This window comes from Syngnathoides biaculeatus, chromosome 13, assembly GCF_019802595.1.
Source record: "Syngnathoides biaculeatus isolate LvHL_M chromosome 13, ASM1980259v1, whole genome shotgun sequence".
Lineage (NCBI taxonomy): Eukaryota > Metazoa > Chordata > Actinopteri > Syngnathiformes > Syngnathidae > Syngnathoides > Syngnathoides biaculeatus.
The window spans coordinates 16,408,920-16,427,970 of NC_084652.1; the positions used below are offsets into that span (position 1 = coordinate 16,408,920).

The 19,051-nt window shown below is 42.5% G+C and overlaps 1 protein-coding gene across 1 annotated transcript in view; it reads right to left on the minus strand.

Annotated features, from left to right (window-relative positions):
- Positions 1-16,642, minus strand: part of LOC133511036 (contactin-associated protein-like 4) — a 76,647-nt gene extending 60,005 nt beyond the window's left edge. Inside the window, exon 1 of the mRNA XM_061839621.1 lies at positions 16,564-16,642. Coding sequence (XP_061695605.1) covers positions 16,564-16,642 — 79 coding nt within the window. The remainder of the gene's footprint in view (positions 1-16,563) is intronic.
- Between the last annotated feature and the right edge of the window lie 2,409 nt (positions 16,643-19,051).

The window sequence follows — 19,051 nt, forward strand, 5'->3', positions numbered from 1 at the left end:
CAAATGAGTACTGTAAGGTGTCTGACTAATTACAAAGTGTTGCCATCAAAATTGGGATCCATAAGACCTCAATAATCAGCTGCTGGCTATCTGAAGGAATGATAGTGCCTACTTCCTTCAATCAGATGAAAATACAGTGACTGTGGCTCAATTGGTAGAACCACTGATCAAGGAGTTAGTTGTTGAAGTCCCAGGGCTAGCTTTGTGCAGTTATGAGACATTGAACCTTAAATTGCTACTCATTTGGCATTGTAAATGAGAAACCATTCGTAATTAGCTGATAGAACAAGGGAAATTTTTATTTAACATTATACTCTTGAATTAGTTTGCGCGTGTGAATGGAGCATTCACTATTCATTTACCAGCAAGGTATAAGCATAGAAGCAAGCATATCTTAGAATTATTATTGTAATTATTATAAGAAAAACTGTCAGATACTGTTGCAAGCCACAATAAATTTTGAGGAATTCATTAAAAATGCTGGTAATGCTGTTAAATCACACGTTAATTACTATTATGTTAAATGATTAATTTAACTATTTAAGTGAAAAGGATAACTATTCAACACTATTTTACATTCACCCATCTATTTTCTGTACCACTTATCCTGACATGGTTCGCGGGCATGCTGGAGCCTATCTCAGCTATCTTCAGGTTCGAGGCAGGGAACACCCTGAACTGGTCGCCAGCCAATCACAGGACACATAGAAAGAAGTATTCACACGAACATTCAGACCTATGGGCAATTTAGAGTCTTCAACCAACCTAGCATGCATGTTTTTGGGAAGGAAACCAGCGTGCCCAGAAAAAAGCCACGCAGGTACGGGGGGAGCATGCAAACGCCACACAGGAGAGGTCGGGTCCTCAGAACTGTGAAGACAGATGTACTAACCAGCATTACACTGTCCTGGTTATGATAAGATTTCTCTCAAATAACATTTTTAGAGATTTTTCTCAAGTGTGTTTTTGTGTGTGTGTGTGAGGGGGGGGGGGCATGTTAGCTCTGTCGGTATTACCCCCAATGACCCGCTCTTGGCAACGGGTGTCTCTATCACATCCAAGCTGTGCAGAATTCAACATTTTAGTTCTGAGTTTTTTTTTTTTTTTTCTTGGCTTAACACTTAAAAGTTGGCTAAAGTCACGGAGAGTGCCAGTAAAGTTGAGTGGGGAAATAGAAAAAAAAAAAAAATCAACATTTAAATGTGTCAGTCCCGAGATTCAAAATTAATCTGCCCAGCGTCTGAGGTTTCTCCAAGTAAAATTAAACAAGCCCCTCCCCCTTCCCCCTCCTAACCCGTCTATCCGGCCAAGAAAGAGTGAGAACCCACAGCTCATTGTCCACTTTTTCCTTTTTTGAATAACAAAGAGCCCGGAGGGTCCAGGACAGCGGTGGGGACCCTGAATACAGATGAGCTCCATCCATCAGCTCCAACACACACACACACACACACACACACACACACGAACACACACTTTGGACCGCTTTTACACATTAAAAAAAAAAGCCCCAGAGTGCTTCACTCCTTTTTTGTCTTCATTCCGATCACGTTGGAATGTTGTTTTGGTGATCTCACTCAGGCAGAAAATATCAATACACAGCTTCCACTTCAGACCCTGCTTGAAACACTCTTTAATCTTAATGTAAATAAATATCAAATATTTCTACAATGAGAATCATGTCATAACCTTCCATGAGTAAAGTCTTGATTGTGAGAAGTAAAAAAAGATGGAATTTTCTATGGACAAAGTCACACTCATGATCATTAAGTAAACTTTTGTGAAAAAGAAAAAGATTAAATAGTATTTTTTTTCATGAAAATAACATTTTCTTAGGAGAACAAGTTTTTTTTAAGAAAGAAAACTGTTCTGAAATCATATAGTAAAGAAAAATATTAATGTCATTGAATACATTTGCAGTTTTTTTTAGGTTGTCATCTCACAAGAAATAGTCATATTTTGCATTCAATAATTCCGTTATAATAAGAAAAACAAAGCACCAGTTTTTGAAAGAAATGTAACTGCATTTTGTGAAAAAATATGGAATAAATTTGGGAGAAAAAAAATGTTATCTTACGTGAATTAGATTGGGGTTGGGAAAAGGGAGTGGTTTCACATTATTGTGTTTTGCACGGTTGGAAATGGTGTAAAATAATGATGTCAAAGTTATTTTTCAAGACAAAAATTGTAATGTCATTAAACAAAGCAAAAAGTCGCAATCACAGGCACATACAATAGGATTGATTGATTCATTCATTCATTTCATCGTCCGCGCGCTTATCCTCGATTTAAAAAAATATATAATTGTTGCAATCTCATTAGAATCTCATTCAACTTCCTCATTGGCTCTCATTCGATGTGTACCTAATGAAGTGTCACGTGAATGCGCTCAAGAAGGGTTAATGCATCATAGACGCCGCGTGAAGCAGCTCAGATTGCCTTTAGCGCTCAGAGCTAATCTCGCTCTTAGCGTCGGGTACTTCCTCACATCATTTACATTCCCTGAGTGTGGATGGAACAAGCTGATTAAGACTCTTGCATTATTCAACAGGAGCACGGCGTCTGTGTGCGAGTGTGTGTGCATCTGTGCGTGCGTGTGTGTGTGTGTGTGTGTGTGTGGCCAAGGCGTTAATTGATTAATTGAAATGCAGAAGCACTAACAAACAGCCCGAAGGTGAAGACACGGCGCTGGAATGCTCGCCTCCTCGTTTCATTAGCGCCATGTTAGCGCAGAATTAGCAACCAGAGAGGCAGCAAGAGAAAGCGAGCCAGAGAAGAAATCTGCAATGGCAGCAACAAGCTACTCACTTCTAACACGTACTTAACTTACATTGCACTACTTACTTGAACAAGCTCATAACTTTTTCAACCAGTTCTTCCCATTAATGATCTTACTTGAACAAGCTAAGGTAGTAACTTCACTCCAATGAGTTATTTCCTTTAACTAGTTACTTACTTGAGCAATTTACTCATGCCGAAAAGCTACTTACTTTTTTCAACTTGTCACTTCACATAGTCACTCCGTTAAAGAGGTTACTACAATGAGCTACTGTATTTACTTTAAAATAATTACTTCCACAAGCTACTATCGTCTACTACTGAGACACTACTTAGTAGCCTAATGAGCTACTTATTTCAACTCATTTGACCCATTTGGTGACTTCAACAACCTTCATACTTTTTGAAGTAGTTTCTTTGAACAAACTGCTTACCTAGAGGAGTTACTTCTTTTACCTAGTTACTTACTTCAACTACTCACTCACTTAAAAAAAACGTTATCTTTACTAGTGACTTCTTTCAACAAGCTATTTACTTCAATATCTTACGCCAAAAAGCTACGAGCATCCACAAACTTCTCACAGTACAACCCTTAACCAGCCTCCGTCAACATGCTACTTTTTTCAACTAGTCACTTAAGTCAAGTACTTTGTACTATTATTGCTCTTACTTCAAGTACATACTTGTACTTCTAGAAGTTAATTAATTTAAATAGTTACTTAGCAGCGGCACGGTGACGCAGCTGGTAAAGCGTTGGGCTCACAGTTCTGAGGTCCCGCGTTCAATCCCGGACCCGACTGTGTGGAGTTTGAATGTTCTCGCCATGCCTGCGTGGGTTTCCTCCGGGCACTCCGGTTTCCTCCCGCATCCCAAAAACATGCAACATTAATTGGACACTCTAAATTGACCCTAGGTGTGACTGTGAGTGTGGCTGTTTGTCTCTATGTGATTAGCTGGCAACCAAGTTCAGGGTGTACCCCGCCGCCTACCCGTTGACAGCTGGGATAGGCTCCAGCACTCACCGTGATCCTTGTGAGGATAAGCGGCTAAGAAAATGGATGGATGGATGGATGGATGGATGGATGGATGGATGATGGATGGATGGATTCAGTAAAATGCTGACTAACAAGTTCCCATTTTTAAAGTAGTACCTACTTCCACAAGTAACTCAAGTACTGTAGTTACAAGTATTTTTTTAACTACTGTAAACAAACTACTTAGTTCGACTTCTTACTTAAATGAGTTATTTACTTCAAGTAGTTACTTTCAATTATTGACTTACTCAACTACTTACTTACAAGCAGTCATTGACTCAATACCACTATTGCTACTAGTGATGAGTACGGCAGTTCTTTTGAGTGTACTGAATCACGTGAATTGGTTCTTTAAAAAGATTCGTTCTCCAAATTGTTGAGTTCTTTTTCATAAAGTCATTGAAATCCTTCCTCATTCTGTTAACGATCCATCCCTGACGTTCACGTTCACCGAAGCGCTATATCCATTGTTGTTGTCATGTATTGTAAAGTAGGAAAGCCGGGGGGTAAAAAAAAAAAAAAAACTTTGGCTAAATGATCATCTCTCTCTGTCTCTGTCTCTGTCTATTTCTCTGTCTCTGTCTGTCTCAGAAAGTTCTCAAACACACCGCTTCAGTCGTGACTCGTTGAACACACGTGCTGCGAGCTCAGCTACTGAACATCCTTGCAGTCCCCCGATGCGCAGCTCGGCTCTCGCCAGCCGGCGTGAGTTTTCTGCATTCCACCGGTGGACTGCATCGCTGACAGCGGCATCTGCCACGAGCTTCCTGCTCACTCCCCTTACAGTTATTGTCGTCTGATTAGTGGAAAGTGTCTTTGATTGTAATGCTATAAAAGATTGAAATCCTATAAACGTTTTATTTATTATTATTACAAAAGAAAAAGCTTTAAGAATTGCTTTAGAGAGATAAAATATGTATGTATACATATACACATTAATATTAACTTCCATCCATCCATTTTCATAGCCACTTATCCTCACAAGGGTCGCGGGGAATGCTGGAGCCTATCCCAGCTGTCAACAGGCAGGAGCTGTGGTACACCCTGAACTGGTTGGCAGACAATCGCATGGCACATCGACACATACAGCAGCACTCACAATCACAACTTCGGGCAATTTAGAGTCTCCAAATAATGTTGCATGTTTTTGGGATGTGGGAGGAAACCGGAGTGCCCAGAGAACATGGGCAAGGAGAGAACATGCAAACTCTACACAAGGGGGTCCGGGATTGAACCAGGGACCTCAGAACTGTGAGGCCAACGCCTGATTCCCCGTGCCGCCCTATACAGATTAATATTAACTAATATATCTTTAAAATATGTGTAGTGGTTTTGATGTGCTTGACAGACTCAAAATTAGCCATTTGCTTGACGAAACGGTCGCTAGTGAAAGCTATCCCCATGAGGACGTTAGGAGATCCGGTTAAAATCATTCATGAGTATGTTCACTGCATAGTGTGCCGTTCCTTGGGCAAATTAATCAATCACTCTTTGTACTGGTACATCGCTCTTTAGCAGATAAAAACTAGAACAAATCACTCTTTTCTTCTTCAGTTCCTCAGCACATCAACACGCCAGTTCACTGAACGAGTCACTCAGTTCCTGTCACGACCCTCCAGAGCGGGGCTGGACCCAAATGCAGGACTCCAAGACAAGGACATGATGTTAGGCGTAGTTTTATTCAAAGCTGAGGTCATACATGGGGTAAGCAGAGGTATAGAAACGCTAAGCAAAGGTAGGATCCAAAAACGTGAAGCCAGGTCTGATGACTACGAACTAGGACTTGACTATGGAACATAAACCAAGACAGGAGTAAACTGAGGTGGCACAGAAACACAGTGATGAGGATAGCTCAACGCTACACTATTTTCAGTGGTTGAGATTCCAACGGTCAGTGAATGCAACTCACTAACTCAGGGCACAACGAACTGGCCAATGCCAGTGACAAAAACTCCAACTTCAATACACCATCCAATTACAGTCCCAATGTGAAACAGATATGAGCGGCGACAGGTGTCACCGGCAAGGGTGGTGGCCACGCCCCTCTTGGCCGTGGTCCAGCCTGGGTCATGACAGTTCCCTTCAGACCTTCCCCCGCCTGCACGGCACTGCCTGACACTTGCTCCTCATTGCTCATTCGCCGAAGTGAGTGACATCATTGGCGAATAACTAAAAGAACATGGTAGTAAGGTTAATGAATTATCGCCCCCACCTGCACACTGCTCATGGGTCATTCACCGAAGATTCAGAAGTGACAGAACACGTCACCAGTTTTCTTTCTGCTTCCAGGCAACTTGCTCGCCTCATTGCGGGGGGCAGTGGCCGAGCAAAAAGAAAGAGTCATTTCAGAAACTGATTCTGTTCACCAAAAACACTAACAACTCATAATATTAATGTGTACTTAAAAAATGTATTTGTACACACTGAATTACAATGGGATACACCATACAGTATATTCACTTCACAGTCACACCTACAAGTAGTAAACTACACGTGTATGCACAGCTGCCCTGGCTGCCATTCTGTGCCTACAGCCACTCTAGCCACCATTGGACATGCACCCACATTTATTCATGGCTAATGTGGGTTTCGTTTCTTCCCCACGAATACAGCAATGACATACAGTTGGGCATGATACTTCTGGTTGTAAGCTGTACTCTAATCATCTGTACCCATTTGAACAAGTACATTCCTTCAACTAGTTACTACCGTTTTAAAATGCACTTTAGGTAGTTATTTCAATTAATTACTTGAACATGTTACCACCTTCCAGTATCCAAAATGAGGACTGATGATACCGCACTTGAAATAAACATTAGAAATGAGTGGTCGCTGACTCACTGCATTTTTCTATTAGTAATCCATATATTTCACCATTAGTATTTAATTTTTTTGCCTATTCGTATACCATTTTTTGCATTTCTCAAATGTAATTCATCCTCCATCTTACTGTCTCAGTCACACACAGCCCTACATTTTTAAAACCTTAATGAGGAAAAATAACACATTTATATTTTGTCATGTGATGACTGTCATCCATCATCATTATACAGAAATAACAGATTGCGCATTGAGAATGATGGGATTCATCTAACACAAAAACAAAAATAATCCTCATTACTGTAGGTAAATGGATTATATTAATCGTCAATTTTTTTTAAAAGGAAAATATGCAACTTTCACATTGTATAGACTGTACAAGAAAATTAGCCTGCCATGAGATGAATATTTTTTGGTCCTGATACTGCAAAAAAATTTTGGGATGTCATCCAATTAACTAATGTGGTGGCAGAATAACAACAAAATTAGAAAAAAGAAATTTCTATCGAGATTGGCTGGCAACCAGTGCAGGGTGCACCCCGCCTCCTGCCCGTTGGCAACTGGGATACGCTCCAGAAATCCCCGCGACCCTTGTTAGGATAAGCCGCAAAGAAAATTGATGGATGGACATTTCTTTCTAACTGTATGATCAAATGGCTGCAGACTAGCCTACCTAGCTACTGGGATTGTTTCGACGGGAACTAAATGACTTCAGAATCAAATTGTTAGCACTTTTACGATTTAAAATAAGAGTCCAATAAATTAAAAAGTCCAAGTTGATGATTTGAAAACTAGCTTTAAACTGTAAAAGAGTACGCTTTTTATGGTTTGTCATCTGCCCCTCGGAAAAGGTTTTCCTTTTTAATTTAAAATTGATTGACAAGGATAATAATAATATAATATCTCTTTGTGTTTGTATCCCAGCGGCATTTAGCAACAGGTAGAACAATTACAAGCTCTTCCATCTGATTGTCAAAGGTACAATAAATTGTGTATCCATCTGTTCTTATTGAAAGGACAGAATAAGCTGTCTTGCAAACTTGTCTGACTACAAGCCCAGATTTCACAATACATTTGTGCCAAAACTATACAAGATTGCAGTATCCATACATTTTACAATATTTTTCTTTGGTGGTTGACTGCAAGATTTTTTTTTTTAAAAGAAAAGTACAGGGAAGAAAATAAGTATTTGAACACTCTACTATATTGCAAGTTCTCCCACTTAGAAATCATGGAGGGGTCTGAAATTTTCATCGCAGGTGCATGTCCACTGTGAGAGAGATCATCTAAAAAGAAAAGTCCAGAAATCAGAATGTATGATTTGTTAACTATTTATTTGTGTGATATAGCTGCAAATAAGTATTTGAACACCTGGATTTGTTCACTAGGTTTGCAGACACTCATTGCCATGTTGAAAGATCCAGCCACGACCCATTTTCAATCCTCTGACTGAGGGAAAGAGGTTGTTCCCCAAAATCTCACAATACATGGCCGCGGTCATCCTCTTCCCAATACAGTGCTGTCGTCCTATCCAGTGTGCAGAAAAACACCCCCAAAGCATAATGCTACCACCCCCATGCTTCACAGTAGGGATGGTGTTCTTGGGATGGAACTCATCATTCATCTTCCTCAAAACATGGTTAGTGTAACATTTTGGTCTCCTCTGACCACAAAACCTTCTCTCATGACTGCTCTGTATCATCCAAATGGTCATTGGCAACCTTAAGACGGGCCTTGACATGTGCTGGTTTAAACAGGGGAGCCTTCCATGCCATGCATGATTTCAAACCGTGACGTCACCTTGGAAACGGTGGTCCCAGCTCTTTTCAGGTCATTGACCAAGTCCTGTCGTGTAGTCCTGGGCTGGTTCCTCACCTTTCTAAGGATCATTGAGACCCCATGAGGTGATATCTTGCATGGGGCTCCTCTCCAATTGAGATTGACCATCATGTTTAGCTTCTTCAGTTTTCTAATGATTGCTCCAACAGTGGACCTTTTTTCACCAAGTGGAAATTTCTCCATAGCCCTTTCCAGCCGTGTGGAGTCGTACAATTTTGTCTCTGGTGTCTTTGGACAGCTCTTTGGTCTTGGCCATGTTACAAGTTTGAGTCTTACTGATTGTATGGGGTGGACGGGTGTGTTTATGCAGCTAACGAATGGGAGAGTGGGAGAACTTGCAATATAGCAGGGTGTTCAAATACCTTGGCTCAACAAAGGTCTTCTGATCAACTGAAAGAGCTCGGCTTATTTATAAAGTTCACTGCATAGACTTGATCTTTATATGACTAACAGAATTTACATATTTTAACCACTCAGACAGGCACAAATTAAACAGGCTTTGATTGTCTTTCTTTAAACAATGATGGTGTTTATCGTTTTGCTTAAAAGTAAGTTAGTTCACTCACACCCATAACAATGCTGATATACCCGGATAACAGCTACTTGAATCAATTTATTGGAGAAAATATCAATGATCTTACACAGGCCTCCACAATATCAGAATCAAGTGCCATGAGAAAATGTTGATACCAAAATCCATACATATGATTCAATCTGACCCCGTCTCAGCAAGGGACTCAACACCAAGGGGAAAATGTTGAGACTGATATATCAATACTCCAAATACTAGGTTTTGAAAATATTGATACTGAGTTATTGAAATCGGAATCATGACTGCTTTAAAAATCAAAATACAGTGACAACTGCTGGATTTGCTTCGCCTCTAATACACTAGTGGCTTCCTCTTCCTCAAGAGAACAAATTCAGTGAGCAGATGGTGGCTCGCAGACACACACACCCACCCACATGCACACACACACTCACACACACACACACACACACACACACACACATACACACACACACACACACACACACCAGAGTAAGTCAGCGAGGGATAAAATGGAAAAAATAATAGAAGCTGTCACTCAGGTTGTGAGGAACAACAGCAGAAATGCCAACAGGCAAAAAAATGTGGATAAAAGTTTTGGGACACACGCCACTTGAGTCAATAAATGGACCTCTACCAAGGTCAGATAAAATAGCAAAATTGTCGGTATTTTACTGGCTAAAATAAACAATATTTCAGAATGGTAGCTGTCAGTTGCTGCTAGGAAATATTGGGATTAGCCCACTAGGCTGTTGACAAACACAGCTGTTAAATGCAGATGCCTAACAGAAAGCCAGTCACTAAGAAAATTACTCCAGAAACAAACATCGAAGCTGTGGTGTTTCTGTGTGAAATATAAAATCCGTTTGAATGACTGTAAATCTATTATGTGAATAAGTATTGAAGTTAATTGTTGCTTGGCAGATTTTAAGGGCTCAATCATGGTTGCCCATAAATCAGGCGTGCCCAATGTGTTGATTTCGAGCAACTGGTCAATCGCTCAGACAGTTATGGTCGATCACAGGAACGGATGGTTAAAAAAAAACAAAACCAAAAAAAAACATCAGCCTATCATCCATCTCTTCGCTTGACTCGGGTGTGGCCAATACGTCGATCGTGTGCGTCGATTGACTGGCAGTCGGTTTGAGCAACCACGTATCACTGTGCATGTGCACATAAAGGAGCATCCGAGGAAGCTGGCCTCCTATTTACCGTCTGTCTCTTGCACTCAGCAACACCCTGCTTGCAAAGTAGATCTCGGGGCAAAAAAGAGTAGGCACCCACCCCTGCCGTAAACAAGCTACACCCACTAGTCAGTTTGATTGACGACCCCAAGACAGACAGTTGACTAAAACAGGAAGTGACAGGTGTGTGGGTACATTATCCCAAAACAGAAATCAATTTTGTAAGTATCACGCTGTACGCCATTGCAAGGGCCAATGAATTACAGTAATTGGCGTTAGCTAGTCAGTTGTCAAACTCACGGACTTGCTAGACTCAAAATGTTTGTCCCAAACAAGAATTCAAATCAACAACGTCACATTACATAGTTGTACTTAGTTGTTGCTAGTCAAAATTTATAGGTACTAGGTAATAGATTTACTGTGGGTCAATTTTGGTGAAACAAACATGGATTTCATATGGGAAAAAAAATAGAGGGGTGTTTTTCCCGATGAAAATGTGATGAATAGCCAGCGTCAAAGTCATGGAGGTCATTCCTCTTATCTGGATCATGTCCTAGTCCCATTGAACGTCTCCACCGACATCCCGACCCGACTGATAATAAAATTTCAGTCTTCTCTGACTTAATAAATCCATATTCATCCCACTCGACCTTGACTTCCGCCTTTCATGGCCACACTTATTTCCATAAGTGACTTTGAAGAGGGAATATAATCACAAAGAAAACAGGCTGCGGTGCCACGACGCTGTTTTTTGTTCAGCTGAAGGGTGCTTGATGATGAGCTGCGAGGTTTAATGGAGGGAAGCTAATGTTCCCCTCAAGCTCCCTCATTTTAAACAAGCAACTCCTTTTTAAGAGGAGCTTGACTTTCTGCCTTGAGTGTGCCAGCAATTACTCTCGAGTGCAAGGCGAAAAACGTGGTTCCAGGACGCCGTCATTCTTCCACTGTCCCGAAAGAGGTGCTGGTACTAACATTAGTGGTGTCTTCAAAGCGACGAGGTCATTGGTCTTTAGGACGCAAGCAACCAGTCAAATTACAGTTTCAAGGACTTGGCCATACATTTAAGTGACTTACAAAATTGATTGGGTTGTGTCACCTGGATTTAAAAGAGAAAATCGATCATTCCGTCAAAAAAGCCAAAATAACTCATGACAAAAGAGAAAGAGGAAGTCTCCCATTTTGGTTCAAGTGATCATTTTAGCATCATTTTGGTTATGTCCAGGGTGCTCAGAATCTTTTTGAAAATTTAGCCCCAAAGCTATTTTCACGTAGCAATACGAATTTTGATGAACATTTCAATCACAAGTAGACCCACAAAACACTCTAAAGAAGCCATGCCCGAAAAGACTCCTGATGTCTGCCATTTTTGTTTGAAAAGACTGAGACATTGAAGAAAAGCCAGGATTCGTTAGCCTTGTACACAGAACACAGCAGCCCAACAACTAACATTGACGTTTTCAACATAATGCTTTGTTCTGATTAACATCATCTTCTTGACCGGTTTTGACAGTCTGTAACAATTTGAAATGTAAGGGTACAGGTCGTAGATCAGGTCTGGTTAAAGCACAGCGTTAGCACCACTTCCATTGTTAGCTCTATGCCTTCCCTGCAAGGGCGATTATCGCTTTGACTTTGGCTTCAACAAGCAAACAGCTTTTAACCTTTACTGCGGGCGGCAGTCATTCGCCATCACTCGTCACCTCAGGCGACAAGGGAACGCCACCAAGTTCTGCCATTAAAAACCCAAATGGAAGCAAGCGGGGAAATCCGAAGGAAGGAGAGCGCGAGCAAGCTAGTGACCGTCGGCATGCAAATGAGCGCAGCGTGCGGCGCCATTAACTGTCATTAGGCTGGGATTAAAGTCGTTTGCTCTTGTCGGGGCGATCTGTCAGCACCGTGGTGTGGAGATGAAATGCAGAGAGAAAATACAGGATGATGATGACAGGTGACAGTGAGTGTGTGTGTCTGTGAAAGTGTCTCTTTTTGTGCACGTGCGTGCAGATGTCTATGCATGTTTGTATATGCTTGTGGATACCTTCGTATGTGATGTGTGTATGCGTGTGTCTATAGGAATGACCTAGTGGATCAAAAGCTTTTGGTTCTGAACTCAGCACAGGTACAAATGATACCTCATGTCATGCTCTCGGCCCTTGGCGTTTTGTCCAGAACAAGAACCCTGATGATTTTCTATGATCTCTTATTCAAGCGTCCACTGAAATAAATTCTGGATGGAAATTTGTCGCAGTTTTCCCTGCAGGAGAAAATACCGATTTATCAGTTGAGGCCTACCTGATGCTGCAATCGATTCCCAGGAGAAAATATGAGTTAAGTACTGAAATATATGCTCAGAACTGTGTATTTTCTTTACTTTTCATTAATGTGGGGTATCAGTGTTTGTGTTTAACGATACATAAATAGCATACCATACATACCAACATTCCCAGTGCTGGAATCGACTCCCATGACAAAATGTCAGTGTTCAAATATCCAGACTGTGATAATAGCCTTTCTGATTCTAGTATCAATTCCCAGGAGAAAATGTTGCTACTCCACTACCAGCTGTTTCAAGAGTGGATTCAATTCTCGGGGGAAATTATTGATACAGTCTTCGCTTTCATATCAGTGATTTGCAACTAGCTGATTTCACTTATTTGCTAATCGTTTTGGGGTGTGGAACCTATCCTCTGTTGTTAACTTGGAAAAAAAAATACAATTTGCCACTTTTGTGCAAAGGCCAAAGCTAACTATAATAAATTCGGCCCCATCCTGTGGTATTTTGGTACGTGGCTCTACATTGAGGTGAATTGAAGCGCTTCACGTTGGGCTTTGCCGCCATCTTGTGGCATTTATTGTCAACAATAAACCTTTTGCTGAGGCGTCAATTACTCACAACAAGGTGTGTTCAGTCCACTGTATGAAATATTAATACTTGGATACAAGTTTTCCCAATACAGTAACAGGTTTTCAGATGAAAATATCAACGCTCCAATACTAGCATAAATTCCCAGGGGAAAATCAATCATTTTTGATACTGCAATTGAGAAGAAGAAACTCAAAGAGTTACGGCATGTTGGCAGTGAAAGCACTATACATTGTCGTTACTTTATTCTGGTGGTGGTGGTGTTGTTGTTGTTAGTGTTCCAACATTAATATTGTCAGGCTCCTTTTGACTTATTTATCATCACGAGGCCCGAGGTCACAATTTTGTGCATTAGCTTCCCGCCTCCATAAGAGGTTATTTTTGTAGCTTTCTGATAAAAAATTGACTACTAGGAACAGGCGAATAAATGAACATGTCAAATCGTTTTTATCTTCATCATCATTGCCCTCTAATTTACTGTATTATACATCCAAAATACTTGCTATTCATACATAGATCACAATATGTTGGAACAAGCAGGATTTTGAGCATCTTGTGCGGAAGGCCGTGGTCATGGAAGCATCTGCTGTAGATATTCTGATTTAATACCAGTTTCTACAATCTTGGAATCAACTACTGGAAGAATTTATTAACACTGAAATGTCTATAATTAGGATATTGACTTTCCTGGTACAAGGACTGGACAATATCCCCATAGCAGCCTTAGTTTTCAAATACTAGAATTCATTCCTAGGTGACAACATAATTTCAAAATGGTAGCTGTCAGTTGCTGCTAGGAAAATATTGGCACTAGCCCACTAGGCTGTTGACAAACACAGCTGTTAAATGCAAATGCTTAACAGAAAGCCAGTCACAAAAAAAATTACTCCAGAAACAAACATCTAATCTGTGGTGTTTCTGTGTGAAATATAAAATCCGTTTGAATGACTGTAAATCTATACTATTATGTGAATAAGTATTGAAGTTAATTGTTGCTTGGCAGATTTTCAGGGCTCAATCATGGTTGCCCATAAATCAGGGGTGCCCAATGTGTTGATTTTGAGCGACTGGTCAAGCACTGAGACAGTTATGGTCGATCACAGGAACGCATAGCAAAAAAAAAAAAACAACCCAAAAAAAAACATCAGCCTATCATCCATCTCGTCGCTTGAGTCAGGTGTGGCCAATACGTCGATCGACTCAAGGACTGGACAATATCCCCATAGCAGCCTTAGTTTTCAAATACTAGAATTGAATTCTCAGGTGACAACATCAAGATCATCTTTGACTAAAACCTCGAGCAGGGGTGTCAAACTCATTTTTGTTTCAGGCCAAATTATCGCTACTGTTTCCCTTTAGAGGGCCGTTATGACTGCGAGACCATTATAAATGTTTAATCGACTCATCTTATTACATTTACATAAAACATGATGGATAACGACTTTTTAAAAACAGAGTCAAAGGATAATACAATAGTCCATTCAATTCCAATTCAAGACAATCTTTAAGGAGTTTGGCAACAAATTAAAAAATACTTGCAAATATCTAACTTTTTATTGCATATGATAATTTGAAATTTTAGTACAGATTTTAGCAAGAATTTTGGAAGTTGACACCCTTCATTTGCTTTCGCAGGCGCTATAAAATGGTGCGGTCGACCCCCGGGTCTTGATCTTAACACCTGTTTTACTCTCATGCCAGCTTTCTCGATGCCAGAATCAATTTCCGATATATACACACACACACACACACACACACACACACACACACACACACACACACTGTATATTGATACTGTGATCCAGGCATTCACGATACAGACATTGATGTCCAGAAGAAGACAAAACGATACTTTGATACGGTCCTTCCTTCCTTCATTCATTCATTTTCCATGCGGCTTATCTTCACTGGGGTTGCCGGTGTGCTCGAGTCCATTCCAGCTGAGTCTGGACAACAAGTACAGTTTACCCTGAACTAGTCGCCACCCAATCACAGTACATATATCCCCCCCCCCCCCCAAAAAAAAAGGATTAATTTACTGTCTTCAGTGAGCCCACCATGCATGTTTTGGGGATGTGGGAGGAAACTGGAGTCCTTGGAGAAAACCCAAGCTGTCACGGGGAGAACGTGCAAACTCCACACAGACGAAGGTGGATTTGAACAAAGTCTTCGGAACTCTGATGCAAATGTGCTATTCTCAAGTGGGAATATTAGTCCTGAGATACTCGCCTTAACAACATTGAAATTGATTCCCAGGAGAAAATATCGATATGTTGATACTAGCCTTCTAGATCCTGGAATTGATCCCGAGGATAAAATATCGATACCAACCTATCAACACTATTACACCGGCTTTCCCACTTCTGAAGTGGAACTGATTTTCTAGGAGAAAATGACACTAGTACTCCATTCCCAGGCTTCCCAAGGCTTAGATCTGGCACTGATACAGGAATATTGATTCGCCTAATACCGGCCTTCCTAGAACTAGAATTGACAACAGCTTATTACCATAACCTTCCTAATACATTCCCAGAAAAAAATATCAATATTAAAATATTGATTCTGCTATTTATATTTCCGGTCCTGGAATCCAGAAGTCAAATCTGCATTAAATCTAAGTCTCAAACAAACCATTCTCAGTTTTACTTGATATCAAATGAGTAAGTAAAACTATTTTATTCCCTATATATCTTCTAAAGTATCATTTTGGTTCATCTATCAGCCTGGAGGCAGACAGAATCCCAACTTTTTGCTCGAATTTGTCACCTGAAGCACACGTTGCGAAGTCAAGTTTTTGCTGTCTTTGCTGCCCTCTAGCGGCCAACAAACCAGCACATGGCCTAAAAAAAAAAGCCTGTACGTGTCTTGTGTTCCTTTTAAGCGGGCACACACCGAAATGATGAACAAGAAGATGAAACAGATGGAGAAGGAGGAAGAGCGGCAGGCTGACGACACATTTGCACACTCAGGAGGAGGAAGAGTAGACATCAAATGTGTCCTCAGGGGGAGAAGAAGAAAAGGAAGAAGAGAACAAATGACGTCCTAGATGCCTTCAACTTTTTTTTTTTTTTGCATCTTGATGAGCTACCTTCTGACCCTCCTGAGGATGACTCATTGCATGTATGAAGATGATGATAGTAGATAAAATCCACCCTCACCATCCTCATACTCAACACACTTTACAGATCTATTTTCTCCACATAAAAGATCCAAGAAAGGAGCTCCAAGGTTCTCATTTGCATATCAAACATTGAAGAAAAGAGTATTTTGATTGCAACTTTTCCCACTGGCGCTAATTTTTTTGTGCACTTTCCTGCATATTTGCATGCACAACTTGGCCAAACTGAACGAGAACCGCAACGTGGACCGAGTCTCTTAGTTGTCGCAAGCCGGCCGAGAGGGCTGCGCGGCCGGTCGCGCACGCTGCGTCTCTCTTCTCCTCCTCCGCTGGCCAAGAAAGAGAAAGAAAAGTGCCCAGATGAAAGCAGCGAGCCTGCTCACCTTCAGCTGGAGTTCTGTACAACAGGAGCGAGAGCGCAAGGAAACAAATCCACACGGTTTTGCTTCGAGGGGCATCCATAGTGATGAGGGGTGAGGAGGGTACTGCGGGTCTGCGGGTCCTTCCCTTCTTCTCTTCCTCTTCTCGACTGGTGTTGCAAGTGTGCATTGAAGGAGGAGATGTGAGGGACAGCCGGAGAGAGAGGGAGAAGGAGGGAGGGGAGAGGAGAGATAGAGCGAGAGCGGGGTGCGATAAAGAGAGGAGAGTCACGAAAGAGATGGAAAGAGAGAGAGAGAGAGAGAGAGAGCGAGAGGCCTAAAGAGAAGGTGAATGGGGGGGGAGAACAGCAAAAAGCAGTGAAGATAGGGGAGAAAGTGACAGAGGAGGAAGTTGGGCGAGGGGCAGATTGAGAGAGAGACTGAGAGAAGAAGGAAGGAAGGTGAGGTGATGGAAGGAAGGTGGAAGAGATAGTGAGGGAAGGCAGAAGGAAAGTACGATTGAGGTAAGAAATGATGGGAGGAAAGAAGGTGGGACAAAGAGAGAAAAAGGTGAGAAAAGGAAGACACAAAAGAAGGAGATGTAGAGAGGGAAGAAAGGAAGTTTGATGTGATAAAGAAGGAAACGAGGGGTTCAGGAAAGGCCAACACCTTTTTGCAGCAGCCATCAACACAACCATTATCTGAGCCGCTTATTCTGACAAGGGCGCGGGAGTGCTGGATCCAATCCAAGCTATGTATCTTCGGGAGGGAGGCAGGTTACATACTGAAATGGTTGCTAGCCAATCGCTGGGCACATGGAGACAAACCACCAATCACACTCACAATTACTCCAAGGGCCAATTTTGAGTCTCCAATTAATAAATGTTTTTGGGATGTGGGAGTAAACCCACTCTAGCACTGGGAAAACGTGCGGGCTGGGATTTGAACCCCAGTCCTCAAAACTGTGAGGCAGATACTCTAACCAGTCATCGACTGTGCCGCTGCAGATTACAGCACCAACATTAAATTGAGTAACTATGTCCATCACCAGGTGGCACGGTGGATCACCTGGTAAAGCGTAGGCCTCACAGTTCTGAGGACCCGGGTTCGATCCCGGCCCCACCTGTGTGGAGTTTGTATGTTCACCCTGTGCCTGCGAGAGTTTTTTCCAGGCACTCTGGTTTCCTCCCACATCCCAAAACCATGCAACATTAATTGGACACTCGAAATTGACCCGAGGTATCTCGATGTGCCCTCCGATTGGGTAGCAACCAGTTCAGGGTGTACCCCGCCTCCTGCCCATTGACTGCTGGGATAGGCTCCAGCACCCTCGTGAGGATAAGCGGCAAAGAAAATGGATGTATGAATGGATGGATGGATGGATGTCCATCACCAGTAAACCATCAAAATGACCACGCCTTGGCGGTGACCGATCCATGGATGCCTCTTGACCAAGCCTCGGCAGCGACCGATCCCTGGCCAGCAGATGACGACACCTCAATGGCGACCAATCCTCGGCTGCCTGATGACCATGTCTCAATGGTGACAGATTCATGGCCGCCTCGCGACCACGCCTCGGCGGCAACCGTTCCTCGGTCGCCGGATGACCATGCCTCAGCGGAGACCTATCTACGGCCGCCTCACGTCCATGTCTCAGTGTTGACTGACCCGCGTCAGCCTTTCGCTCAAGCCTTGGCGGTCCTCTACCTGCGTCGGCAGCCACTGCCTCACGACCACGTCCTGAGAGGCCTTGGTCCGGAGCCGTCACTTGCTCCCGTCTTGTTCCTGCTATGCCTTTGGGTTCCTCCTTCAGGACGTCCACCGGAGTCGCCCTGTGGGGACCCTGGTGCTTGGCGTCCTGCCCAACCTCCTGACCTGCTCGGCCGGACACCTCGCTTTGGGTGGCCACCAGACAGACTGGGGTGGTGATGGGGGCTTTTGCCGTCCCCGGGGCCCTCTTCTGCCCTCCCTGGCCACTGCCATAGGCGCTGCTTCCTGTGAGGAGCGTGGCCAGGCCACTGCCCTGGGCGGTGCCACCTCTGACAGCTGTTACAGCTGTGTTGCATTGTGAACACTAATGGACCAAGCACTTAAGTGGTGAAGGTGTCATCGGCATTTGCCAGTTCGTTGCATATGCTTTACTGCATCCTGAGATACTACGCTTCTATGCGTAAGTCACAAGTTTAGTGTCGAGCAACCCCTTTGTCACAGCGAGACTGTGTCTCTTTAGTTTCACCATGTCTTGTCCATCTTTCTCAGGTTGCCTCATAGTCATCGGACCTTGTGCACATTTTTGGATCTTGCCTTCCGCCTAGCGTTTTTGTGCTTCCACCTGTTTTGGATTGCCTTTTCGTGTTTGACCTTTTTCCGGAATAAAACCACTCTAAGATCATGCCCTGGCCTCGGAGTCCTGCATTTGGGTCCGCCCCCGTGCCGCTGCCTTATGACACAAACTGAATTTAAATAAGTAAATTTGTCTTTTATTTCGCGAACTCACTGAGAGACTGAAAGA